At 44.4% G+C, this 27,716-nt stretch overlaps 2 protein-coding genes across 2 annotated transcripts in view; one reads left to right on the top strand and one right to left on the bottom strand.

Moving 5' to 3' along the window:
* LIG1 (DNA ligase 1) overlaps window positions 1-27,716 on the top strand; it is a 192,760-nt gene that overhangs the window by 50,504 nt on the left and 114,540 nt on the right. The window lies entirely within an intron of this gene.
* ELSPBP1 (epididymal sperm binding protein 1) lies at window positions 1,218-13,796 on the bottom strand. Its single transcript, XM_006739430.2, is given in 5 exon segments — window positions 1,218-1,377; window positions 3,181-3,339; window positions 4,388-4,534; window positions 8,288-8,425; window positions 13,727-13,796. Coding segments are annotated over 5 exon segments (672 nt in total). The 3' UTR covers window positions 1,218-1,219.

Raw genomic sequence — 27,716 nt, 5'->3', positions numbered from 1 at the left:
TTGGGTTTCAAGACTGAATCAGAAGATGAGGCAGCAGAGCCAGAAGGGGTTAGACACCTCTGCCCCTCACCTGGCTCACGGGGGCTGGAAGCCACTGACCATGAGCACCTTAACTTCACCTCTACTAATAGGTTTGGTGGAAGAGGGATCCGAAGAAGATAGTTGTGCTCTGTTGGACAGGAGTCAGAGGTAGGGCACTAAAAATGTTCTTCATTCTAGCCACAGCCTGGGGATGACTCGTGGGTATTTTTGGTTTTGGTTTTGGTTTTGTTTTAGAGACAGAGAGTGTGTGTGCAAGTGGGGGGTGAGGGGGAGGGAGAGGGAGAGAATCATGAGCAGACTCTGTGCTGAGCATGGAGCCTGACTCGAGGCTTGATCCCACGACCCTGAGATCATGACTCAAGCCAAAATCAAGAGACACTTAACTGGCTGAGCCACCCAGGCACACCAGCTTGTGGGTGATTTTAAATATCCACCCTGTTAAGATGGTACCCAGAGCCCCAAGCCCACTCCTTTGCCTCTCCTCTGTTCTGGGAAGATAATTTTCATGGCCAAGCCAAAATTCAGGAGGGGTCACTAATTTTGGTGTCACCCATAAGCCACATGCCTCGTAAGGGCAAATATTTCTAGAAACACGCCATCCACACATCTGATGAAAGGGCTTCTGTTTGTGTTTAAATCCCAGAACCACCGAGTGATTAGGCCAGTGGACCCATGCAGGGGGTCTGGAGAGTTTCCACTGGCCTAAGAATCTTGAAGGCGAGGAAAGGGCTGGAAGGGGGAGTGAGGTTGGTCCTGCAGAGAGAGTTGAAGACTTATGTGTGGAGGTGGGGGAGGGACCCATACGATGGAGAGCAGAAGTGACCCCCACCTTTTCCTCCTCTGGCTATTCAGTGATGGGGGTAGCAGATCAACAACCTGGTGCCATGTCCTCTGGGGACCAGAGAAATCCTGGTGGTCTCCTCTCAAGCTCGTCTTTTCTTCTTACGTTCCAGTTTGAGAAATTCCATTTTCTTATCTTGCACACCCAAGACCTCCTGGACCTAAAACTTGGCAAGATGCCTTTCTGGGTCTGAAAGAGTTCGCCCACCTCCTTCTAATTCGGGAAGCTGTCCTAGTCTCCCCCCACCCCCATTTCACCTCACCTCTGGGACGTGGAGCTCACCCCGCTGGAAGGACACAGCATTGCCCCGGGTACGTTACGCATCTCACCTTTGCATCAGCAGTACACCCAGGTGTGGTCCCGGTCATAGTTGTAAGAGGTTGCGCACCACGTAAGGTTCTGCTTTGTGCCTTTGTCAGTACAGTTAAAATAATTCTTGTTTTTATAGTTGAATGGGAAGTGGCAGGGAAAGCCAGGAACCAAGGAGGAAATTCCTAGGGAGAAGAAGGGGATAAGACAGTGGTTACCCCTGTGCCTTTACAGTATGGTGAAGGCTTAGGCTTCAGAGCCCACCCTAAAATCAAAATTGGGTCCACAATGCCTGTGGGTGTGTTGTTTGGCCACTGCTCAGAGGTTCCCATTAGTGGAGATAAATGCTGACCTAATCCTAAATATCATAGAGATTTTCTTCCCTGGGAAGCTGGTTGCGTTTAGCTCAATGGGGTGTGGAATGGGGAACGAGGGCAGAGTGAAAGCACAAGGGTTCCTGGCAGTGGGAGAGAGAAGGACAACGTCATGTCACCAGGGGAACCAGGGAGTGGAATGGGAAGCATGGAGAGGACATATTACGGGGGCTCCTCTTTACTCACAGATCCTCAATGTGTGAATTCGCCGCTTGCTAAAATTTATTTGGAACCCAAATCAATACTGGTGGGGCTTCTGCGGCCATGTGTGGACACACAGCACCCATGTTCCTAGCTGAAGCCCAGCAAGGCTGCACCCTGCCTTCTCCATGCAACTCTCGTGCTGTAGACAAGTGTTTAAAATGCCCAAGTGCAGTGCTGAAGAGCTGTCCACAGTCCTGAAGTGCAGGCGCTCTGGGATGTGCTTTATGGGAAAATAGTATAATATATTTAGAGAAATGTTCTATTTTCCTTCCTTGAGGGCTTCTGACCTGATCACCCACCAAATCTACGTTTGTTCTCCTTTTTAAGCAAAATTATCCAAAACACGCAATGGCACCAAAAGATTGCCACATGACCTTTTCATGTCCTCCTAGAGCATTGTCTAAACAATCCCTAAGGGTCACCTGATTCTCTAGCTCAGGGTCAGCAAACTTTTTCTAGAAAGGGCCAGACGGTAGGTGTTTTCAGCTTCATGCCTCATACAGTCTTTATATATGGGCCCTAAGATACGAATTTCATATAATTTTTGTCTGTCACAAAATATGATCATTCTTCAGAATTTTTTCAACAATATAAAAATGTAAAAACGATTCTTAGGCTAGGGGCCAAAAGAAACATTGGTCCAGATGTGGCCCATAGGCAGGATGGGGTTCACAGACCCCTGCTCTAGGGAAATAGAACTTTGTCTGACTTACTACCCGCTGTTGATTGGAGGCCCCAACTCTGGAACTTGTAGAAGACTGATACATCGTGAATGATTTTTGTTCAATAGAGATACCAATAATTTCTGTCTGGTAGACAAGATAACCACAAAGATTTGATTGCCCTTTAGATGTTAATGGATTTTGTGGCTAACTTAACAATCTTGCTTGCGCTCAATATTCTTCTCTTCACTGACTTCGTGTATTTCTTATAATGTCCCCTGAATTGGCTTACCTATCCTTCTAGTTCCCTTATTAATAGATTTTTTTCTTTAAGTAGGCTCCATGCCCAGCGTGGAGCCCAGTGCAGGGCTTGATCTCATGACCCTAAGATCAAGACCTGAGATGAGATCAAGGGTTTGACACTTAACCAAATGAGCCACCCAGGCACCCCAGATTTTTTTTAAACCTTAACACGTGCTTACTCTGTTTGTACAAATGAGTATTTGGTGTTTCACATTTTGAAAATCTTATACTGACCTCTTTCTCTTGGATCTTAAGCAGCCCATATTTTGCCCATCACATGCCCTTTGCTCATCAGATCCATGAGGAAGAGACCCTGCATTACTCATCACCATATGCCCACATCCCAGCACGGTGTCTGGCACACAGTAGGGCTGGAGTAGATGTTTGCTGAGTAAATGAATGAAGGAATCCACCCGTGTCCACCCAGTCCCCTTCCCCGGATTACTAGTGTCAGCACAGAGGCTCCACTTTCCATCCTCATCCATGTTCTCGGTGGTTGGGCACCAGAACTTGTTGCTTTCATCTTCAAGGCACTCAAAGATTGTGCTATTTCTGTAGATGGAGGGGAAGATGCAGGGCTTGCTGAAAGAATTTCCCCCATACTCTGAAAATAATCATGGAAAGGTCACAGGGACAAGAAGAGACAACGAAAAGAGCTTCCATTTATCACACATGAACTAGGCGCCATGTTTTATCTCATGAAAGGCAACATAACATTGAACGTGCCCAGTCAAGTTCCTGGTGATGTTATTATGTCCACTTTGCATATAAGTGAGAACCCAAACTGTCAATGACCACACAGTTACTGTCTACCTGAACAAAGGCTTTGTGTTCCACAGGCTTCATCAACAGAGTTATTGTGAGGTTTAAGGATAAGTTTGGTAGGGTTAAGGACACAAGTGATGGATAGCTAGGGCAAAGATAAAATTAAGGTTTTATATGGGATTAGGATTTTTTGAGTGCCAAGGGAAGAACATAATTAAGATTTTATACAGGAATAAGTGTGCTCATGGATAGGTGCCTCACGTGAATCTTCATCTCTATGGAGGCAACACTACTTAGTGAGAAAGCACGTGCATCAGAGCCATATGGACTTGAATTCAAATCCTAACTCCGACATCACCTAGGAGTGTGAATTTGGGCGGGACTTAATTTTACTGTGACCATTTATTGAATAGGGAAAAAAATAGCATCTCATAGAGCTTCCGTGGAAAGATTCAATGGGAGGTTATATATAGAGGTCCTGGATCAGAGTCTAATACAGAGAGGGCTCTAGAATGAATGGAGGTCATTAAGAAGTGAAGAGGTTATTAAGATGAAATGTTAAGGAAGGGTCCAGCACTTGGTGAATCCGCTTATTGACAATTCTGGCAACAGAAATACTTGAAAACCAGTATCAGGACTACAACCCATGGTTCTGGTTCTTAGGACAACTGGATTTTCCATGCTGACAATGGGGACTTGGGGGAACCTGGTCTCAGGACATTCCTGTCTCCTGTGGTTGTCCTAATGTATTCTCCAAGAAGACCCTTGATTCCTAGAAGTATTACTCCCATTGCTCTGCTCTCCCCTGTGCCATCGTCTCCTCAGTAGGATCATTGCTATCTCCCTTCCTTCCCACCAAACACCCCATCCCTGCTCTAGTGCCTCACCATTGGTTTCACAGTATTTCCACTGCTGCTTCTCATCAAAGCTGGAGGTGACGGAACACCACAGCCTTCCAAGGAAGCTGCCCTCCATGATGCAGCTATTATGGGACCTTCCTCGATAGACGAAGGGGAAGATGCATCGTGGGTAATCTGTACAGAAAGGAGCCCATGAGTGGTTTGACTTTCTCCAGCCATTCATGGGACAGTCATTTAATCATCCATCCATCCATCCATCCATTAGCCACCAAAGTACAGGACAAGCTTCAAGTCTGAAAGAGATTTTATTCATTCATTTCATCAAGCATTTCATAAAGAAAGCCTTTTCCTGTACTTTCACCCTCAAAGCTTCCCCAACAGAGTTCCCAATCTCAACCATGGTGCCCCCACATACTGCACAAACAAACAACATACTTCACTGTGTCTTAAAAACGAATCTCTTAGAATCAGCAGAAGACATATAGGAACCAAATCAAGACAAAGAATTTTGATGGTTTATGACCAACAGATGAAGTCAAGACCTTGACATATAAAAGAATGTTGCCATTACAAAAAAAAAATTGTCAAATATCAGAGAAGTCAAATACAATAAAATTATCATCTAGGTGTTGGTGCCTTATTGCAACTTCCATAGATAGATTGAATTTTCCACCACAAATGTAGTACTACAAATATAGTTTTGGACATTATGTTTATACTGGGTGGATTTACTCACACTGAGTGAGGGAGTCAGGGTCATTTGGAAATGATGGAGGGGTTTTCATAGACGAAGGGACGAAGGAAGTCTTCCTTGAGCAGGTGGCATTTGAGAAGAGGTTCTCCCAATGTGGAGAGGCCAACCATGCAAAAATTGGGGGGAATTGAAGTTCAGGCAGAGGGAATGAAAGTGTGAAGAGTTCAAAGACAGGAAGGAGTTCAGAATATTCAAGAAGCATGACAATTAGTGTAGCTGGATCTCAGCAGGCAAGGAAGGGAGTGGAAGAAGATGAGGATAGAAAGGGCAATGTCATGTAGAGCTTTGCAGACCAAGGTGAGAGGTCTCCTCCTCCTCTCCCCTCCCCTTCTTCTCCTCCTCCTCCTCCTTCTTCCTATTGAGTTGTAGGAGTTCTCTTGGATATTTCAGATATTAACCCCTTATCAGATACATGATTTGCAAATATTTTCTCCCATTCCATGGTTGATTCTTCATTTTATTGATGGTTTCTTTTGCTATACAGAAGCTTTGTAGTTTAATGTAGTCCCACTTGTTTATTTTTGCTTTTGTTGCCTTTGATTTTGCTGTCAAATCCAAAAAACCATTGCCAAAACTGATGTCTCACAGCTTACTCCCACGTTTTCTTATAGGATTTCTGTGGTTTCACATCTTATGTTCAAGTCTGCAATCATTTTGAGTTGACTTTGGTGTATGGTGTAAGATAGGGGTCCAGTTTCATTCTTTTGCATGTGGTTGTACAGTTTTCCAACACCATTTAATGGAGAGATTGTCCTTTCCCCATTACATATTCTTGGCTCCTTTGTCATAAATTAATTGACCATATATGCCTTAGTTTATTTCTGGACTCTCAATTCTGTTCCATTGATCCATGTGTCTGTTTTTATGCCTCTGCCATATTGTTTTTATTACTATAGTTTTGTAATATAGTCTGAAATCAGAAGTGTGGTATCTCCTGCTTTGTTTTTCTTTCTCAGTATTGCATTGGCTATCCGGGGGTCAGGATATTCTTCTAAGTGTGCAGGTGAGCCAGAGGGACACGAGCAGGGAAGTAGCATTGCCTGACTTCACATTCCAAAAAAGGTTCTTTGACTGAAGTGTGGAGAATCAGTTGGAGGGAGGTGAGGGGGATTTGGGGAGACCAGTTAGCAAATTTTGGCAGGCAGAGTTGATGGTGATTTGGAGAAGGATGGAAGCAGAGGAAGCAGGTTCTTCCCAGAAGCTGAAGCTAGGATCTATTTTGAAGGCAAAATTAAGTCTAGTTGGTGGGTTACATGCAGGGTGGGAAGGAAAGAATTAGGGATGACTCTGTTTTTCTGATTTACACAGTGGTGGCACCTTGTCCTTATTTTATTTTATTTTTTTTAAGATTTTATTTATTTATTTATTTGAGAGAGAGAGAGAGAGAGAGCACATGAGGGGGGAAGGGTCAGAGGGAGAAGCAGACTCCCCGCCGAGCAGGGAGCCCAACGCAGGACTCGATCCCAGGACTCCAGGATCATGACCTGAGCTGAAGGCAGTCGCTTAACCAACTGAGCCACCCAGGTGCCCGGCACCTTGTCCTTACTGAGAGAGCATGCAAATGAGCAGAAAAGCCTCTGCACAATAGCATATGTCTAAGTGATATGAATATCGTAAGCTAGCATTGTTAGGGATTGACATGGACACCTGTTTCTGATATCGCTATTGCACTCACGAGAAGAAGCGTCCTGTGTCCTGTGAGGCATTACTTGGAAATAGCAATGGAAAACCACTTCTCCACCGCTGTGTAAGGGGAAGACGTCAGGGTAAGGGTAAGGGTAAGGCTAAGATGCTAAAGCTATTCACAAGTAGTATGATACCCGCCAGTATGGGTCCAAAGAGCAGTATTTGGTTCAGGAGCCAGAGCTGAGGGAGGAGATGCAAAAAGCATACCTTCATCTATTCAGGAGCCCTCGGTGATATGGCTGAAAGAGGTTTAATCAAATGCAGGTTGTTGACTCTCTAGGCCATAATTGTGTCTAGTATATGCACTTTGGGCAGAGTTTTGTCCCCTTTTGTATATCTTATGCATGTTCGGGGGCCTCTTTTCCAGAATTAAAAAAAACACTCTAATTTTCAGATTCAGTTTCAACCAGTTGATCCTGATTTACATTGTTTGAACGGGAGCAATATTTTCAATCAGAGATAATATTGCTTCCAGGTTTGGTTTGTTTTTTTTTCAGTGTAATGGGGCTTCTTTGTAGTCATTGTTAGCTCTTACAATCAAAGAGATTCTGCTTGGAGGTACAAGCGTCTGGCCACTTTTTAATATCTTTTAGGTTAGCTATGATCATGCGTGCTTAATTATTTTATTATCAATTTGCTTCATTTTACTTCTATACTGCAGTTATGGAATTATGTTGATTTATTTTGAAATTATGAATTTAGAATAGGTAATGTTCTTTATAAATTTTATTTCAGGATAGTAAAAGGGATGTTATATTTATTATCAAAGGGAGAATTTGATCTAAGGGAGTCAAGAACAGTGGTAAGAGGGAAAAGTAAGTCCTAAATATTCAAAAGCCAGTTAGTAGTAGGAACAATTAAAATGTCCAACAATAAGGTATTGGTTAAAACAAAATGCCTTTTGTGCACAAAAGATAGAAATCATACAATTGCAAAAATGTCTTGGGCTTTGAGAAAAAAGTAAACAGTCTCTCAAATCCCTTCTCTGTTATACTGTTTCTGTTTTTCTTTATCAATTTAGAAAATCAAGAAAGAGACAAAAAATATGGTGGTTCAGAGAACACCATTTTCAACACTACCATTGTTAACATTATTATCCATTACTAGTATTCAGTGTTTAGCCTCCTGCAGCATTTCTATGCACACACACATATATCATAACTCGTCTTCAAAAATATGATCATATTGGGGCGCCTGGGTGGCTCAGTCGGTTAAGCGTCTGCCTTCAGCTCAGGTCATGATCCCGGGGTCCTGGGATCGAGCCCCGCATCGGGCTCCCTGCTCGGCGGGGAGCCTGCTTCTCCCTCTCCCACTCCCCCTGCTTGTGTTCCCCCTCTCGCCGAGTCTCTCTCTGTCAAATAAATAAATAAAATATTTTAAAAACCACAAAAACCAAAAATATGATCATATTATACAAATCCACACATTTTCTTTTGTGACCCATCATTTGAGGAGGCCTGCTGAGGGGACAGCATGGTGCCACTCACCGTCTGCCATGCAGTACTTCTACTGCCCATCATAAATGGCTCTGGTTGCACACCAAGGGGAGAGGCTATTGGTTTTGATGCAAGAAAAGTAAGAAGACCCCTTGTAGGTGAAGGGAAAGACACATGAATCTTTCCGATCTGGAAGACAGAGAGACAAAACGAAGGGGCTTCGTCACAATGAATGAGCCAAGGATGAGTCTTGGTTTGGTTCTCATGGCGGGGGCGGGGGGTCTGAAGGCGACACGTGGAGTCTTAGCATCCAGCTTTCTCGTGACGTACAAGGGCATGTCCAGTTTATTTTGAGACCAGGAGTACAGGGAAGGAGTCTCATAAACCATGAAAGCAACAAGGATAAAGTTTTCTTCCAGACCATCAGAGCACCGTCAACGTCACAGAAAACACATTTGGTAAAGGTCATGAGATCACAGTAGGTAATGAAAGGACACACATTAAATAATTCTGAAAAGCAATTGCATTTTGCAATGCTCTTTTCAATCTTTCTGATGACACAAAAAAGAAAGCTTCATTTTAATGCTAGTATTTCTCTACCATGTCTCTAATTCTTAATAATCTCCCTTTTTAACAACAACAACAAAAAGAGGGCAGGACTCAGGCTCAAAGCCTTATTGGGACAATAGCATCTAGTAGAATGTAATAACAGGATTTTGTTTTCATAGTATTTATTTTTGTTTGAAATTTCTGTTTATGGCAAGTAGTAGCATCTTTACAGATTACAGAGCTGATGTTAACTATTCTTTAAAATAAGGGTGTTAAAGTGAAGAAGAGATCACATCTAAAGAAGAAGGTCGAGCAAATGATATTGCTGGTGATGTGCAGATGTGGCAAATACTGAGGGGGTGGTACTCGGATGAGTGAAGTTGGAGAAATGCAACCCTTGGCCTTTGCATTCCTCAGTGTGAGGGCAGGGACTTGGTCTTGACACAGTGTATCCTCGGAAACTAGAATAGTGACTTGCTCATAGTAGATGCTTAAGAAAGAACTGACAGAATGAAGATAATAAGTTCAGAAAATGCCACATGAAAAAAAGATAAATGGGTTTCTTTAATGAAGGACTCATCAAAAGGGTCAATATGCAAATGAGAATTGAATTAGCAAGAGGAGTATGGAGTATATTGAATTGTCCTTTTCCTCCCATTCCTTGAGAGCTTTGGAGACTAATGGTCCCTGAAACACATCTTAAGAAATTCTATTCTAGCCCAAATTCTTCATGGAGAAGGAAGTGAAGACCCATGTAAGATAAGGAATCATTTCAACTTAATGCCTTTTTTTTTTTTTTTGAGCAGAACTAGAATGAGAACTAGAATTTTATATCTAATGGTCCAGGATCATAGCTTTTCTCTTTGCCTTCATCCTGTCATTCCCTCCTCCCTTCGCTTTCTCCCTCCTTCAAAGATATAATGAAGGCTTACTATGACTAAGACATTCTGATAGGTTATTTATGTGCTTGCACACACGGATGTGTGTGTGTGTGTGCGTGCGTGTGCATGCTCATGTTCCAAACATGGTGAGGCAAAGCTTCCATGGACTCACTAAAACCTATCTTCTTTTTCTTTCTGGGCTCCTAGCTTGAACCCATTTTTTGGCCTCTCTTATAGTTAGGTGGGGCCGCGTGACTCAGTTACAACCCATGGAATGTGGGTGGAAATCATGTTCTCCATTTCCTTGCTCAGAGAAGTCCCAAGCAAACCTCCATGCTCCTTTCTTCCTCTGCCAGCTGGATATAGAGCTGTAGTTCTCGAGGAGAAGGGGACATTAGACAATGTTTGGAGAAATATTGGTTGTTACAACTGGGAGAAGGGGGAGCTGGTGGCTGTGCTCCTGGAATCTACTGGGCAGAGGCTGGGGATGTTGCTAAACATTTTACCATGCACAGGTTCCAGAACAAAACCATCTGGCCCCAAATGTCAATAGTGCCCAGGTTGAGAAACTCAGATAAAGAGGACCCTGCAGAGAACATTGAGGCTCTAGGGGATGGAGGAGCCATGATACGGAAGGGTCCTGCATCTCTGAATCACAACAAAAAGGCTTCCCACCAAACATCCACATTGAAGTGCTAGATGAGTTTGACGTGAACTCTACTGAGTTCAGCCACTGACATTTGGGGATAGTTAGTCTGTTACCAATACAGATGAATAAGACATCCTCTCTATCCTCAACCTTGTACCCCCATCTCTTCTAGATCAGATTCCTACCCTGTATAATCTGACCTAAGCCACCATAAGGGTGAATGAAGGATGTACTGGGAGAGGGTGGAAAAGCCAGACCTCCAGCTTTGAGTTTCACCAATGGGTTGATGCAAGTAGGGGCCCTTAAGTCACATTGCGTGGTCCACCTCTGAGTCTCAGAACTTTCTGGTCTTGATTTTATAAAGCTGAAACCAGTTAATATCTGGAAAGTGCTTAGAAGAGTACCTGGAACATGACTGCTACTCAACAAATGTTAGCAATCATCACCATCACCGTCATCATCGTCATCAATGATTCTCAGTCATGGACACCACCGGTATGTACAATGCTGGGAGGGCAGGCAGATGCCCCCTTGACGCAGGATTAAGATTATTCTTGGGAGTTGTTAGTAAGAACCAACACATAATAGATACTATTAGCCATCTGCAAAGTAATCCAGCAGATGGTCTAATCTTCTTAACTGGGTTAAAATCCTCCATAATCTGGGCCCTGCTGACCTCTCTGTTCTCACTGCCTGATTAACATTTCCTCGACCTTCCTCCATGCTCTTTCTTGTCTTTGGCGTTTGGCTCATGCCCTTCATCCTGCTTTTTTCTTTCTTCCTAGCCTTACTCCCCATTACTCAACCATATAACCTGATTCAGTCTGGATCAATACTCTTCTGCACTCTTATAATACTCTGAGTCAATCTCTATAAATGTACTTACCAAATATTTAAAGAATATAGTTATCTGTTTACATGTCTATCACTCCTGTTTGCTGTGAGCTCTCTGATTATAGAGCATGAGTTTTATTTATTGCTATGTTTCTGGCCCATTGCATGGTGCCTGGCATTTGGGAATCACTCAATAAATGTGTATCAAATAAATTAGCCTATAAATATGTGCAGAGGAGACTTAGGGATGCCAAGTTTTGCCACAGGAATGTGGGTGTGGTCTCAGGAAGGTATGACTAGAATGAGACAAGAACTGAAAAAGCTGGTATTGTTCCCTGACTGAATAAACTGTGGGTTCTTAGCATTTTGGGGACTCATCAGTTCTTTTGAGAAGCCAGACCTTCTCTCAGGGAAAATGCTCATACCTCCCTATGGCAGAGACTGTTGTGTGTTCAAAACCAGCTTCATCTTCCTCCTAAATGTACTGCTAAAAAACACATTTCCCAGACTCCCTTGCAGCTAAGCATCCTGTGAGTTCTGGCCAGTGGAAGTGGGAGAAAATGACAGCTATCACTTCCTGGCCAAAAAAACTCTCATCCAAGATCATCAGACTTTTGATCGTTGTCTATCAGCTCCAAGCAAAGAATCCACAGAACACCCTAAAGCCCTAGGGGATGGTGGAACCCCACAGTGGAAGGTGCATGGACCCCTGCTGACCGGACGCACCCTCATTGGACTTTATAGGAAGGAGAAATAAAATGATTTGTGTTAAGCTGCTATAATTTGGAGTTTGTCTGTTTCAATATCTATTCTCACTACCCTGATAAATACACACCCTTTTTTATACCAATCTGGGGTTTCATGGGCTCTGGTGCTTGCCTGGTAACCTCATATTAGGAATCTCTGGAATATAGAATGTGATCATTGAAAAAGGACTTCGTGGAATCCAAGGGCATGAAAACAGGAGTGTTTCTTGAGGGACTCCTGGGTGGCTCAACCTCTGCCTTCGGCTCAGGTCATGATCCCAGGGTCCTGGGATTGAGTCCCACATCGGGTTCCCTGCTCAGTGGGAGCCTGCTTCTCCCTCTGCCCCTCCCCCTCCTTATGCTCTCTCTCTCTCTCTCTGACTAATAAATAAATAAAATCTTTTAAAAAAAGAGTGTTTCTTGAGCCTATCCAAGGGAGAGGGCTCATCAGACAGAAAAGGATTTTAATTGTAGAGAATTGTTTCACCCTAGCTTGAGTGAACTATATATAATCAGGGTCTCTCTTTGTTCTGCTTCTGTGCTTACCATACGATCTTTGGGTGGTTGATTTAGATTCCTAGATATATTAAGAGCGTAGCCTCACACCCACTAGAATGGCTACTTTTTTTTTTTTTTTAGCAGAAAACAACAAGTGTTGGCAAGGATGTGGAGAAATTAGAACCTTATGCACTGTTGATGGGAATGTAAAATGGTGTAGCTGCTTTGGAAAACAGTATGGCATTTCCTCAAAAAATTAAACATAGAATTACCATATGACCCAGGAATTCCCCTTCTGGGTATATCCCCAAAAGAATTGAAAGTGGGTTCTCAAAGAAGTATTTGTAACACCCAATGGTTAGAACAGTGTTATTCACAATAGCCAAAATGTAGAAACCATCCAAGTCCATCAGTGGATGGATGGATAAACAAAAGGTGGTATGTACATGTGTGTATCACACACACAGTGGAATATCATTCGGCCCTAAAGGGAAAGGGAATTCTGACAGCTGCTACAACATGGATGAATCTTGAGGACATTATGCGAAGTGACATAAGCCAATCACAAAAAGACAAGTACTGTTTGATTCCACTTTCATGAGGCATCAGAGCAGTCAAATTCATGGAGAAAGAAAGTAGAAGGGTGGTTGCCGGGGCTGAAGGGAGGGGGAGGTGCAAGTTGTTTAATGGGTACAGAGTTTTAGTTTTGCAGGCTGAAAAGAGCGCTGGCTATTGGTTGTACAACAATGTGAATGTACTTCTATGGAACTGTGCACTTCAAAATGGTAAATATTGTAAATTTTATGTTCTGAGCATTTTACCACAATTTAAGAAAGAGAGTGGAGGGTCTAAGTTGGAGTCTGAAGACTCAATCCATTGGAATTATAGAGCGCCCCCGTTTTTTTTAGAGAGAGAGAGAGAGTGAACACGCAAGTGGTGGGGGAGGGGCAAGGGAGAGGGAGAGAATCTCAAGCAGGCTCCACGCCCAGCTCAGAGCCCAACGTGAGGCTCAATCTCACAGACCTGAGCCAAAATCCAGAGTCAGAGGCATCACCAACTGAGCCGCCCCCGCGCCCCTAGAGCCCCCCTTTTAATTCACATATCTGCACTTCCCTTCCATGTGCTGAGCATCATGAAAGGTGCTTGTGTCCATTACAGCAACCACCCACTTATCCAGGGTCTCGCTTTTCTTGTTTTCAGTTATCTGCAGTCAAGGTGGTCCAGAAGCAGATGATTCTCTATCTCCTCCTTACCTGAATCCAGGAATCCTTGCTTTGACCCATTCACTCTTTCTAATTTCCAAATCCTCCCCATCATTTTCCAGTATACTCACTTCCACTTGTCTCATGGGAGTAGAGGAGGAAGGTTATCCATCCCAACATGTAACTGGACCATGGGTTCATCTCAACAGGCCTCTTCTTTCTGGACTGAAGGAAGACAAAAAATTTATTTATTTATTTATTTATTAAGATTTTATTTATGTATTTGACAGAGGAGACACAGCGAGAGAGGGAACACAAGCAGGGGGAGTGGGAGAGGGAGAAGCAGGCTTCCCGCGGAGCAGGGAGCCCGATGCGGGGCTCGATCCCAGGACCCTGGGACCATGACCTGAGCAGAAGGCAGACGCTTAACGACTGAGCCACCCACGTGTCCCCCCAAATTTTTTTTTAAAGATTTTATTTATTTGAGAGAGAGAGAGTGCGTGCATAAGTCGGGGGCAGGGGCAGAGGGAAAGGGAGAAGCAGACTCTCCGCTGAGCAGGGACCCTGACACGGGGCTAGATCCCAGGACCTCAAGATCATGACCCCAGCTGAAGGCAGACGCTCAACCGACTGAGCCCCAGGAAGACAAAAATTTTGCTCCTATGGATTCCTTCTTCTTCCACTAACTCCCGGGTTTGGTGTCATGCATGCCATTTTACTTTATACCCCTAGAGGGCAGTGAAGAGTAATTTACTCTTACAGGAAAGAAAAAATATATATACTGTCATTATGGAGGGGTCGGTGTGAGGGGAAGGAGAAATGTTGCATTTGTTGAGCATTTACTGTATTCCAGGCTACACGCTCAACACACAGTATGCCGCTTGGTTCTCACAACTGAAATGATAGCTATTTTAATCCCATTTTACAGATGAGGAAGCTGAGGCTCAGAGAAGCCGAGTGATCTGCCTGAGTTGGTTACGCAGAGAGGAAATGGCAGGATTCTAACCCACGTAAATAGCTTAAAGGCTCTACTCGTCATGGGGATCTTAACCATAGCTTTAAACCCTCCTCATGGATCATACCCCTCTCCAGCGGGATATGAAAGTACCTTAATGATCAGCATTTACCATGCTCCCCAGTCGGAATTTCTATTTGCCTCTCTGCCATTTCCTTAATGACTCATAGATATGCCATTTTCCACAGAAACAACAACTCAGGGTTGGACTCGGTGGTCTGCTATTTATTTATTTATTTATTTATTTTTATTATTTTTTTTAAAAGATTGTATTTATTTGAGAGAGAGAATGAGAGACAGAGAGCATGAGAGGGAGGAGGGTCAGAGGGAGAAGCAGACTCCCCGCCGAGCAGGGAGCCCTACGCGGGACTCGATCCCGGGACTCCAGGATCATGACCCGAGCCGAAGGCAGTCGCTTAACCAACTGAGCCACCCAGGCGCCCCTGGTCTGCTTTTTTCTTGAGACTCAGTTACTATTACCACTTCTGCTGGCTACTAGTTATTGAGCGCTTACTGTATGCCACCTTCTAATGACCTGATGAGCAGGCATGATCAGCTCTGTTTACGGAAGAGCGAAACCAAGATATGGGAGGTTAAGTAACTTATCCAAGCACCACAGATGGTAGGTGACGGACCTCGGGTTCAACGGCAGACCTGTCTACACCAGTGTCAGAATTCTCAAGCTCCATAAACCACTTCCCATCTGTGGGTCTTTGTTCCCTCACCTGCAGAGCGTAGGTTACTAATTCCTGCCCCTGGGGGAGGCCGCGAGGGTCCAGGCAGATCCTGATGCAAAAGTGTGTTTCCGTTGTAAATTGTTGGTTTTGTTTATGAATAATTAAGGCAAAGATCAGGGCAGCTCAGGGGAGACATCAGATGGCAACAAATCTGGATGGTGGGTTTGGGGAGGAAAAAAATATCCCAGAGCCGTAGATTCAGGTCCTTGAACAGGTAGGCGGCGCCACTGAGCACCCGGGTCTCAGAACACACCTTTTCACTTGGCTTTCCTGCTACATATGGGAGCATTTTCTGATTTCTCTTGTTATTTTTAACCACAGCACCATGCCCCAAACTTGCTTTTCCTGAGTGATGTCTCATTCACTGCCTATCTGCTCATGACTAACTCCGACTGGTGGTTCAGACTCTGGAGTTGGACCCACCTTTGATTGTGGAGGCTAGCTGGTCCTGGTTGAAATCCTGACTCTACCATTTCCCACCTGGGTGACCTTCAGAAGTTACTTAAATTCTCCAAGCCTTAGCTTCATCATCTAAAAAATGGGGATACTGGGACACCTGGGTGGCTCAGTCGGTTAAGCATCTGCCTTCCGCTCAGGTCATGATTCCGGGGTCCTGGGATTAAGCCCCACATTGGCTCCCTGCTCAGCAGGGAGTCTGCCCCTTCCCCTGCTCACCCTCTTTCTCTCAAATAAATAAATAAAATATATTTTAAAAATAGGGATACTAATCCTACCTACCATTTAGACTTGTTATGATGATTCGCTGAGATCATAAAAAAATAACAGGTAATACTCATTGAGTGCTATACACGATTCTAAATTCATTATGATCCTGATAGTAACCGAAACTGGGGGGCCCTAGTGGGAGCCCCATTGCACATTTGGGGAAGTGGAGCCACAGAGAACTTAAGCATCTTGCTGAGGATCACAAACCTCAAAAGTGGGGGGGCTCCTACCAGACCACTGACAACCTAACTCCAGAAACTGGGCTCTTGGCTGCTACGCCATGCTGTCTTCAGGCTTACTGTGGGACCTCACGTGTGTTAAGCACTCCAGAAATGTCAGCCGAAATCATCGTTCGTACCAGACCTCTCCAGGCAAATTTCACTTCTGAGTGTCAAGACTGTATTTTCAGGGAGCCTGGGTGGCTCAGTTGGTTAAGCGACTGCCTTCGGCTCAGGTCATGATCCCGGAGTCCTGGGATCGAGTCCCACATCGGGCTCCCGGCTCGGCGGGGAGCCTGCTTCTCCCTCTGACCCTATCCCGTCTCATGCTGTTTCTCTCTCTGTGTAAAATAAATAAATAAACAAAATCTTTAAAAAAAAAAAAAAGACTATTTTCATCTGCCCCCTGGCGAATGTCCATCTAGATTGCCCCTCAATCACCTCAGATTCCAAGACTGGGCTCCTGATATAAAGCCCCAAATATCCCCACCCACCGCCCCCCACACACAACTTAATTGAACTATGTTTGCTATGGTCTGAATGTTTGTGACTCCCCCAAATTCATATGTTGGGATCTTAACCCCCAAGGTGTTGGCAGTAGGAGGTGGGGTCTTCGGGAGTGATGAGGTAATGAGGGTGAAGCCTCATGAGTAGGATTAGTGCCCTTGTAAAAGGGACCCCAGAGAGCCCCTTGCCCCTTCCACCACGCGAAGACTCAGTGAGAAGATGATTGTCTACCCAAAGTGGGTTTTCCCCAGACCCTGAATCTGCTGGTGCCACGGTCTTGAACTTCCCGGACAATAGAACCACAAGAAATACATTTCCGTTATTTCTAAGGCCCCCACCCCCAGTTCTTCCCCATCCCCCAAGTCGTCACCCCAAGAGTAAAGCTTTCTCCTCCCTCAGATAGCAGGCATCAAACCCCATGGCTTCTTCTTCCTGAAGGGCTCTTGAACCCAGCGCCTTCTCTCTGTCTCTCCTGCTCCTACAAAGTCCCCAAACAGTGGTCATGTTCTGTCAAGGATGTCCTGGCCTCCAGGCTCTCCCCTGTCCCGTCCACAGGGCTGCTGATCGGGCCTCTCTTGGTGCTTGCTTTTAAGCATTCATTTAAATATTACTGAGTCTGCACGGTACGTGGTCTGCAGGGCTAGGGGATGAGCAAGAGCAGCTTATGAGACAGCCTGGCCCTGCCTTCGTGGGGCTGGCCGTCTGCTAAGGAGACCGACAGGAAGGGAATAAACCAGAGATAAGCACGGAACTCTTGCTCATGATCGTGGCTCCGAAGGAGGAGGACCGAGGCTGCCATAAGGAATAACTGGAGCAAGGTGACTTTTGGTCAGAAGGCCAAGGGAAGCTCTTCTGAGAAGATGACATGGAAACAGACCTGCAGGAAGAGTGGGATGTAGACATGAGGGGAGCCTGGGGCAGTGGCAGCTCATCTGGGCCGAAGAGGCAGGATTCGAGAAAGAGCTAGGTGTATTTAAGGAACAACTGAGCCAGAGCAGGGAGGAGTGAGGCTTGAGAGATGCTTGGTGAGGTGGATGAGGCAGGACCCTGCAGAGCCTCCCTTAGATTCTAAATGCAAGTGGAAGCCACTGGAGAGATTAAAGTGAGGGAAAGTGGCATCCATTAATTCACAATTCTCCATCACTTTTAAATGCAAACCACAGTCCATACCACGACTTTCCCCTCAAAGCTCATTCTTTATCACTCTTGTTCTCCTTTGATCCGCTCCAGCTACACTAAGCTTTTCAGTGCCTCCAGCACAGGCCAGGCTTCCTTCCACCTCAGGACCTTTGCACTTTCTCTTCTCTCTGCCTGGATGCTCCCCCCACCCCCAGGTATCTGCATGGCTTGCTTCTTTGTGCCATAAAGGATGTCGTACAATGCAAGGAGCCGAGACGGACTGATATTCTGGAATGTTAATGAGCCTCCTTGGATCAAGACATGGGTATTAATAGAAAATATTTGGGGGTGGTTCAAGACAATGGTTGAACCGTAAAGTGAGCCGTAATAGCCAGACACCCACGTCTGGAACATTCAGGTTAGGACCAAGTCATTCCCTGAGCACTGGCACATTCAAATGCTGTGGAGGACCCTTTGTCCTGGGCCGTGGGGTAGTTGGAGTTGGCATCCTGTCATTGTCACCATATTTTTGATGGATAGGATCTCTGAGAAGTGAGAATGAGCAGCTAAGGACAACTGTGAGACTCTCCATTTAAATTTTTTACCATACATGTGTATGACTTTCACAATTAAAAATAATAATTATGTATATGCATCCATATACATATATGTGTGTATACATTACAGATGTGTATACATACACAAACACACAAATATGCACACATTATATACATATGGACAGGTATATGGATGCAAACATGCTCACACACTCACGTGCAAATTGTCAAAATTTGGGAAAACACAAAAGAGCATCCTGGATTAAGCAATATGAGGCCATTTAAAATTGTGAAATTAGGGGCTCCTGGGTGGCTCAGTCGTTAAGCATTTGCCTTCAGCTCAGGTCATGATCCCAGGTCCTGGGATCGAGTCCCACATCAGGCTCCCTGCTCCACGGGGAGCCTGCTTCTCCCTCTCCCACCCCCCCTGCTTGTGTTCCCTCTCTTGCTGTGTCTCTCTCTGTCAGATAAATAAATAAAACCTTTTAAAAAATAAAATAAAATAACATTATGAAATTAAAAATCTATATAGATGGCTGGCTTTAGAATGGATTAATTTTCAGAAGTAGCTGTTATGGGCCAGATCTAGCAAACAGGCATAGAGCAAAGCACAGTGCTAGGGGCCCCCTGGTAGCCACATTTCACAGGGATTAAGAGCCTGTGTGGATGCTTCACTGGTAGCTGGCAGAGTGACGATAAGCAAGGCACTTACTCATCCATAAAATAGGAATCATACCTACTCCGCAGAGCCTTTGGAAAGACCAAATCAGATAAAAGATATAAAATACTTAGCACAGTGTCTGCTATGGAGAAAGGTCACAGTAAATGTTGACCATTAATGATAATTGATGATGATGATGATGATAGTATTAGCCAGTCTTCTCTTCACCTTGCTAGGCCTGCAGTAATTAATTCATTAAGTAAGTTTATTTTGGAATGTTCTATGATTTTCTTCTTTCTTTTACTTTTTGTTATTGTCTTCCAAACTTCTCTGAAAATGTTACCTTCTAGGGATGCCTGGGTGGCTCAGTCGGTTAAGCGTCTGCCTTAGGCTCAGGTTATGATCCCAGGGGTCCTGGGATCGAGCCCCACATCAGGCTCCCTGCTCAGCAGGAAGCCTGCTTCTCCCTCTTTCTCTCTGCTTGCTCCCTCAGCTTGTGCACACTCAATCTCTCTCTCCGTCAAATAAATAACTAAAATAATTTTTTTATAATGTTACCTTTAGGAAATACTTTCTCTGCTTAATGATATTCTTCATTGTTAATATAATTTTATCCATCCTTCCGCCCATCCATCCATCCATCATCCATCTATCCATCTATCCATTCATCATCCATTCTTGCATCCTTCCATCCATTCATCCATCTTTCTACCCATCCACCCATCCATCATCCATCCATCCATCCATCCATCCATCCATCCATCCATTCTTTCACCATTCACTTTTTTATCCATCCATCTAATAAGTATTCCAGAACCCTACCATCTATATAGAACAGTGGCAACTACCAAGAGGAACTGGACGTGATTTCTGACCTCAATAGTCAGAGATGAGACATGGGCACCAATATCTGTCACCCAACATGGAACAGCCACGCCAAGTAGTATTAAGGTGCTAAAAGGGTCACCAGGGGGCAGCCTAGCCCACCTCCCCAGCTTGCTGGTTCTCTTGAGCCAAAAATGTCACAGTGGAGCCATGAGAAGAGAATGGCGCCCAACCGACCACGGTTCATAGCCCACCTCTCCCATTTATCTACTGGGTGGCCTTGGGAAGATCATTTGACCTCTCTGATCTCCAGTTTTCAAGTTCTCATCTGTTAAGTGGAGATAAAAATCCAACTATGGAAACTATTGTGGGTATTATAGGAGCTCATGGGCATAGTGTGGCTTCAAAATACTGAGTCCTTCCACTCCTTGGCAACAGATAATGACTCCATATGTGAAACAAAACCTCAGTGTGAGACCCCCTTACACACACACAAGCATCCCTTCTATTACGTATTCAGGCCGCCTTTGGAGGGAAGAGTGACAGGACCTCAGAAAGATGTCTGAATCTCAGCTTTCTCCTCCATGAAACAGGGAGAGTGAGCCTTACCTTAGAGGGATGGTGCAAAGATTCATGGGACCAGGAGGATAGTAGTTGGCTACCAGGAACTTAATAGGCAATTTGTCCAGGCTAGTTCTCTTTTCTTCCATCTCTTTTCCCCAAACTTGGAGTACAGACAGCCTTCCATAGCTTTACATAGCTCGTGCAGCCTGAAGCCATCCAGAGGTGGCTTCACCCACCTCTTTGAGTTTCTTAACAGAAAAAGGAATCTGCCCCCGTGCCCCCCTTCCCCACTTTCTTTGGCCTTTCTTTCCCAGAGGTCCAGAGTACTGTCCGGTATGGCAGCCACCAGCCATTTGAGGCTCTTGAGCCCTTGAAATGTGGTGAGTTCTCATTGCCCAATGTTGTAAGTGTGAAATACTTACTGGGCTCTGAAGATGAAGTACGAAAAAGAAAAGCATATAAATATCTCATTAAATTTTTTGGTGTTAATCACATGCTAAATGATAATATTTTGGATATCACAGTTCAACAAAAATATAATTAAAATAAACTGCACCTATTATTAATTTTTTTTAAAAATGTGGCTACTATAAAACTTACAATGATATTTATGGCTCATTTTATATTTCCTGCAGAGGACAGTGCTGCTCTAAATCCTCCTTTGCTGTGGGGGCCCCCAGGTCCCACTTCTCACACCCCTCCCGAGTTTCTAGGTCGAGGTGTACCTTTGAGAGAGTCCTTCTTGGCCCTAGCTGTCTCCACGAGCCCTCTTTAAGGTTGTGCTCCCCAAATGTCTGTATTATTTGAGGACAGGCCCGACCGTTTTGGCCCCAACCTGTCTGTAGGAAGACACTGCCACTCCCCAAAGGAGGGTTTTCTGTAAGTGGTTACAATCAGGGTAGTTTGGATGGGATAGCCCCATGGTTAATGATGCCCCAAGATGAGCTCATGCATATCCATGAGGCCCATAAAATCCAATCATGTGTATATTAATAGGATCTTGCAGGGGCTGGGGTCATGAGCAGGAATATTAATGAACAGAGGAGAAAGTGCTCCTACAAGGAAATGGACAGGTTTTAGGTGAATAATGTGAGACCAAGAGCCCTAGAACTTTCTAGTAAGAAGGGGCGCGTGGGTGAATCGAAACCACCAGCTCTCTGAGACACTTCATCTCATTTTTCCTCATTTTTAAATTTTGTTCTACTATTCTGAAAATTTTGTAAGAAGTCCACAGCCCTGTCTTGGTATCTTTCAGGACTGACACCATAGAGATTTACCAAATATTACCGTTGATCACGCATAGGACCCCTTGGTTTTAAGGTTGAGGAAATGGAGGCACAGATGTGCTCAGGGACTTGCCAAAACCATACGGCAAACAGGTGGGGAAAGTGGAACTTGGAGCAACTGAGTCTGGGGTCTCATTTTCTAGTCACTTTGGTGCCAGGTTCTCATCTCACAGGTTTGGGGGTTTTCCGGATAAGAGGTTTAAGGTCTCCGTTTTCTGACATGGTGGCCTCCTTCCCACCTTCCAGTTCCTGTCTCTGTCTCTGCCTTTCCTTCTTTGTCTATGTCATGGAGATCCACTCTCTCCCAGACTCTCCTGTTCCATCTTTCTTCCCCCTCTCTCTTTTGCTCTCCGGGTCGTCTCCTTTTCCCTCCTCTTTATCTCTCTCTGTCTCTGGATTTTGTTCAGTCTCTGTGTGTCATTCTGACTTGAATGTCTCACTGTGTATATATATATATACACTCATGTGCATGGATATAAACGTGTGTGTGTGTGTCCATAAATAGGTGCATTTGGCTCTGCCCCTCCCTCTTTCTTTTTCTCTCTTAGTCCATCAGCCTGCCTCTCTTTCTCTCTCAACCATGTCTTATTTTATTTGTTTTTTTAAGATTTTATTCTTCAGTCATCTCTATACCCAACATGGGGCTCAAAACCACAACCCCGAGATCAAGAGTCGTGTGCTCTACCGACAGAGCCAGTCAGGTGCCCCCAACCTCCCCTTATTTTAAAATAGGGATGTATATTGGAATCACTGGAGAGATTTTAAGAATAAAGACTCCCAGGCTCCAGCGTAGACCTATTGACATTTGTAATTTTTTAACAGCTTTATTGAGATATAACTGGACATGTTTACTGTCTGATGACAAGTTTAGAGATATGCATATACCTGTGAAACCATCACCACAATCAAGGTAACAACATGTCCATCACCTCCAAAAGCTCCCTCCTGTCCCTTTGTGTTTGTGTTTGCTTTGTGTGCAAGAACACTCAACATGAGAGCTCCCCTCTTAACAAACTATTAAGTGCACAGTACAGTGTTTTCAGCTTATAGACGCTAGGTTAGCTAGAGACAGCACATCTCCAGAACGTACTCATTTTGCTGAATTTTATACACACTGAACGACAACTTTACAGACCTCATCTCTGCATTGGAACCACTGATCGAAAGGGAGCCGCGAGCCCTCTTGGGGCGTCTTCCAGCACCACTCTCTCTCACACACACAGAGCGAGTTGCCGTCCTCTTTGCTAGGACCCCAGCAGGGCTCTCTACTTCAAAAAGCCTTTCCTGGTACTATCCATTCCTGCTTAGGGTGGCACCTTCCTGAGGACAAGGCTGGCTCTCTTTTCCTCAAGCTTCCCATATACCGAGAGATTAACAGGGCTTAACACCAGGAATCATGGGCTTGACACCCTGATGTCAACGGTGGCTGAAAAGTTTCCTGCCTCCTTCTGTGGTGAAGAATTTTCCTAAATCTCTCCCCTGAGGAGGTACAAAGGAAAAAACAGTGAGCTGGCACTTAGCCAGCCCTTCACCCCCTGGAACTCATTTAATTCCCCCAGCAAGCCCTGTCAGGCAGACACTATTATCCCTATCTTAGAGAAGAGGAAGTTAAGGACCAGGCTCACACAGCTGGTAACTGACAGAGCTATGAGACTAGACACCCAACCTCAGTTCCGGTACACTCTCCCATCTGCCTGACCAAGCATGAGAGAATGGATGCTCTGAGGTTAAGGTGGGGGCAAGGGGGATAGGTGTTTGCAGTGTCTAGGACTGACTTGGCATTAATACCTAGCATACTCGAGGGACTCATGCAAATCATAAGAAAAAGGCAAAGAACCCAGTAAAAATATAGGCAAAGGGAATGAACAGGAGATGAATGCTGAATGGCTTATTTAGCAAGAGAGGAAGAAATGCTCAATCGCATTAGTGTTCAGATAAATGCAAATTTAAGTAAAAGCGAGGAGGCATCTGGTATGAGTTAGATACCTAAAATTTGATTTTGGTCTTATTTGGCTAAAATCTGTATTCACCTTGGACCTTGGCCTTTGGCCAGCCAGTCCAATTGCCTCAGCCAGTATCTTACCTGGAATCCCCGAATGCTTGTTTGATCAATTAGGTTTTTTTTCTTTTCATTTTTCCAAAAGAAGACATACAGATGGCCAACTTGATCAATGATTTTTGTGATCCCATCAGCTGTTTTCATTGTTAATAAATGCACTGAATGCACTTTAATATACAAAACATGCTAACAAGCCACGGTTTCAGATTCATTTCTCATGTTAATATTTGCCTTTAAATACGAGTATGCATTCTAGACATAAGGAGCAAACAAATCTTATGTATTTTATATGTAGAGATTACGTCAATGAAACTTTGTCTAATTTGTTGCAAAAGCAAAATGTGATCATAATCAATGTTATTGTTACAAAATAGCTTTGGAAGAGCCATTAATTTTATATAAAAATTAGTTGTTAAAAACTTTTAAACAGGCATATAGAAGAAGGGAATTTATTTATGTGAAGATTAAGAAAGTTAATTAGATAGTTAAGTTTCAGAAGAACGTTATATCTCTTTAGGGTAAAACATTGGGATGATTTAAATGATTATAAACAAGGCAGAATAGTAGAGATTAAGTGTTGATGCGTATCTACATCTACATAATTGCTTGGTATTCCACATTCATACTATTAAGCAAAATCTTTAGGAATCGTATTTCTTCCCTATAGGCCACCCATCTTCCAAAAACTCCTGTTTCAGAACCCTTCCAATAGTATGAGCATAAATTAAAAGCATAATGACAGTTTTGGTACTCTTACTGTTAACCATGTGAAACCTTCTTTCTTTCTAGATATAATAAAAAATATTAATTTTTTAATGAGATACCCTAATACATTTTGTTTTCACTAATCAAACCTCAAAGCATCAGATTTTACAAGATATTTTGAGAAAAACATTCTTTCGAGTCTATGGAGGCTAAGAATTTAGACAAGTTTTTAAATTATTGCTGTAGATGGCCAACAAATTTTGGTAGTTGAAGATTTGGTGGGCAGAGAGGGGAGAGGAAGGAAGATGAAGGAGAAGAAGAAAGAGCGAGAGGGAAGGAGGAGGAGAAGGGGAGGATATGGAGGAGAGGAGCAGAGGGAGGAGGGGTAGGAAAAGCAGGAGGAGGGAGAAGGGGAGCTGAGAAGGAGAAGGGGCATTACAAGAAGGAAAGGGAGGAGAGAAGGAGGAGCCTGGGGAGAAAGAGGGGGAGGAGGAGGGAGGAAGGAAGTAAAGGAGGAGGGAGGAGGGGACAGGGAGGAGACATCGGTGTTGGCTATAAAATCCCTGAGGGTCAGCTGGTCAACCAGCAGTTCCTGAGAGGAGGAACATGGCCTTGCATGTGGGGTTCCTGTTGCTCTGGGTCTGCCGATTTCACCGTGTGGTCGGTCCTGACTATGAGGGTGAGTCGCAGTGTGACCATGTCGGGGGAGGACATTTAAAAACCGAGTCTTGCACATCTTCTGCCATATATAATATGACTTGAGATGCCATGGAGGGTAAGAGCCATCCTAATTTCATGTACCTTAAGAGAGAAAAAGATTATTTTTCAAGTATTTCCATTTAATAGACATGAGCCACTGGTGGGCTTTAAAAACACACACACAAAAAAGAAGTTTTGACTAATAAAAATGAAAGAATAAGAATGCAAGTTGGAAAATCCTGTTGACAGAGTCGTGTTACTTGATAACTGTGTATCTCCCTTCTCCCCCCTACCATATTTTATTTTATTTTTTTTAAAGATTTTATTTATTTATTTGACAGAGAGAGACACAGTGAGAGAGGGAACACAAGCAGGGGGAGTAGGAGATGGAGAAGCAGGCTTCCCGCTGAGCAGGGAGCCTGATGCGGGAGCCCCTACCATATTTTAAATGCTTTATTCAAGTCTCTGAAGATGGAACTGAGTTTTGGCAAGTCTGGTTTATTCCTTTACCAAAATCATGTGGCCTTCCAAAATTGTAAATGACAATACAAGAAGGGAATTTCATCACAGAGGCATTTCTTACACATTTGATGGGGATCACACATTGCTGTGAAAACAGTTATTTTGTGAAATTTTTTGCAAAACGATGGTCTTTCATGTCCTACGTGTAAGTATTCTGCAGGACATGTCTGCATTGAAAAGTAAATCAAGCACAGTGTGGACAAATGTCTTTAAAAAAAAAAATGTCCTCAGTGTGACTATGACCACTGCTTTCTTATCTGTTAGAATATTCGTTTCAGGGCGCCTGGGTGGCTCAGTTGGTTAAGCGACTGCCTTCGGCTCAGGTCATGATCCTGGAGTCCCGGGATCGAGTCCCGCATCGGGCTCCCTGCTCGGCAGGGAGTCTGCTTCTCCCTCTGGCCCTCCCCCCTCTCATGTGCTCTCTCTCATTCTCTCTCTCTCAAATAAATAAATAAAATCTTTAAAATAAAAAAAAAAAAAAGAATATTCGTTTCATGCTTATGGAAAAATAACACTTTTGTCTCGGACATCAATTCCTCCATGAGATATCACTTTTGTACATACGTAAAAAAGAAAATATAAGGGCAAGAAGCTGGTTAAGATGGTCCTAAAATTTCTCCACTTTTAGTGTCTGGCCTCCTGAATTACTGAGGTCACATTTTCCCACATGACACTATCCTGATGCTGCCCAGAGTCTTGGTGAATGAAGACCCACCGGTCCCAGGCGTGGTCTTTCCACTTACGTGGTGCTCAGCCCACTTCTGAGTCTTTGGAAATGTTGCTTGTTCACGCTGTCCATCTCCCCACACAAGTGTCTGCTTCCCGGAGGTGAAGAGAGCCCCGTTGCTGTCCCTGGGGCTTTCTTTTGAGCCACCGACAGCATCCCGCATGGCCACTGTCATGGTGCAGGCATGAATGACCACATTCCCAGGCAACCCAGCCTGCAGGCAGTAAGATGCCAGCGAGAATAAGGTGCATTCTGATCCCGGAGACAGAACATAAAAAGCATTGCATTTTAGCATTTTAGAAGCGAAGAGATGGGAGGTTTGGATCCCGCCAGGTGCATGTGATGTAGCGATTAAGTGGCAAGAGTGCCTCTACTCATGAGTCCACCTGCTGGTAGGAAGACGGAGAGGAGACAAATGAGCCATGCGAGCCCAACCACCTACATGCCTCGCATGGGACTGGAGGTGATTGACCTGGCAAGACATCACAGAGGGCCTGGTTGAGTGATCTTGCTCCAGCACTAGGCATTGGCCGTGCGCGAAGTGTAATTTCTCCATGGTTACGAGCTGTTGGGGCACACTCAGGGATGACATGACAGTGGGGTCCCTTGCAGGGAGGACCGTCCAGGCAGGCAGCCCCTGACATGCAGCGTGAACCCAAAATTCTGGAGTTGTCACCTGCTGCCTGTTAATCATTTGAGGCTCCTGGGGGATAAACTGCCCACCGGCTGATAGCTAAATTTCAGCAAAGGTTGGTGCTAAAATATGAATCTTGCATTGCAAGAGACTTCATTATTTTATGGCGCAGAGAGCGAGGGGAATGATAGCCAGGCGCTCCCGGAGGTCCCCACTGGCCGAGAGCTGAGCACCCTCCTGGCCACCTCTGTCCCACCTCCTTCCAGCAGGGGCTCTGAAGTCCAGCCCCCTCTTGACCTCTCTGACTCCAACCCGAACTTCATCCGTATTGTTGCCTGCGGCAAGAGTTCCTTCTCTTTTGATACAATTTAATTTTATTTACTTAATGAATGTATTTCTCTGTAATAAATTTCCACGGCACACATATACCACATTCTCCTTATCTATCCATCCGGGGATGGACATTCAGGTTGTTCCCACATCCGGGCTATTGGGATTCATACTACAGTGAGCATGGGAGTAGAGCTATCTCTTCAAGATTCTGATTTCAAGGGGCACCT

This window comes from Leptonychotes weddellii, chromosome 16 (assembly GCF_054177405.1).
Source record: "Leptonychotes weddellii isolate Sample4059 chromosome 16, ASM5417740v2, whole genome shotgun sequence".
Lineage (NCBI taxonomy): Eukaryota > Metazoa > Chordata > Mammalia > Carnivora > Phocidae > Leptonychotes > Leptonychotes weddellii.
Note: the sequence above shows the minus strand (reverse complement) of the source record. Positions and strands in the feature narration are given on the sequence as shown.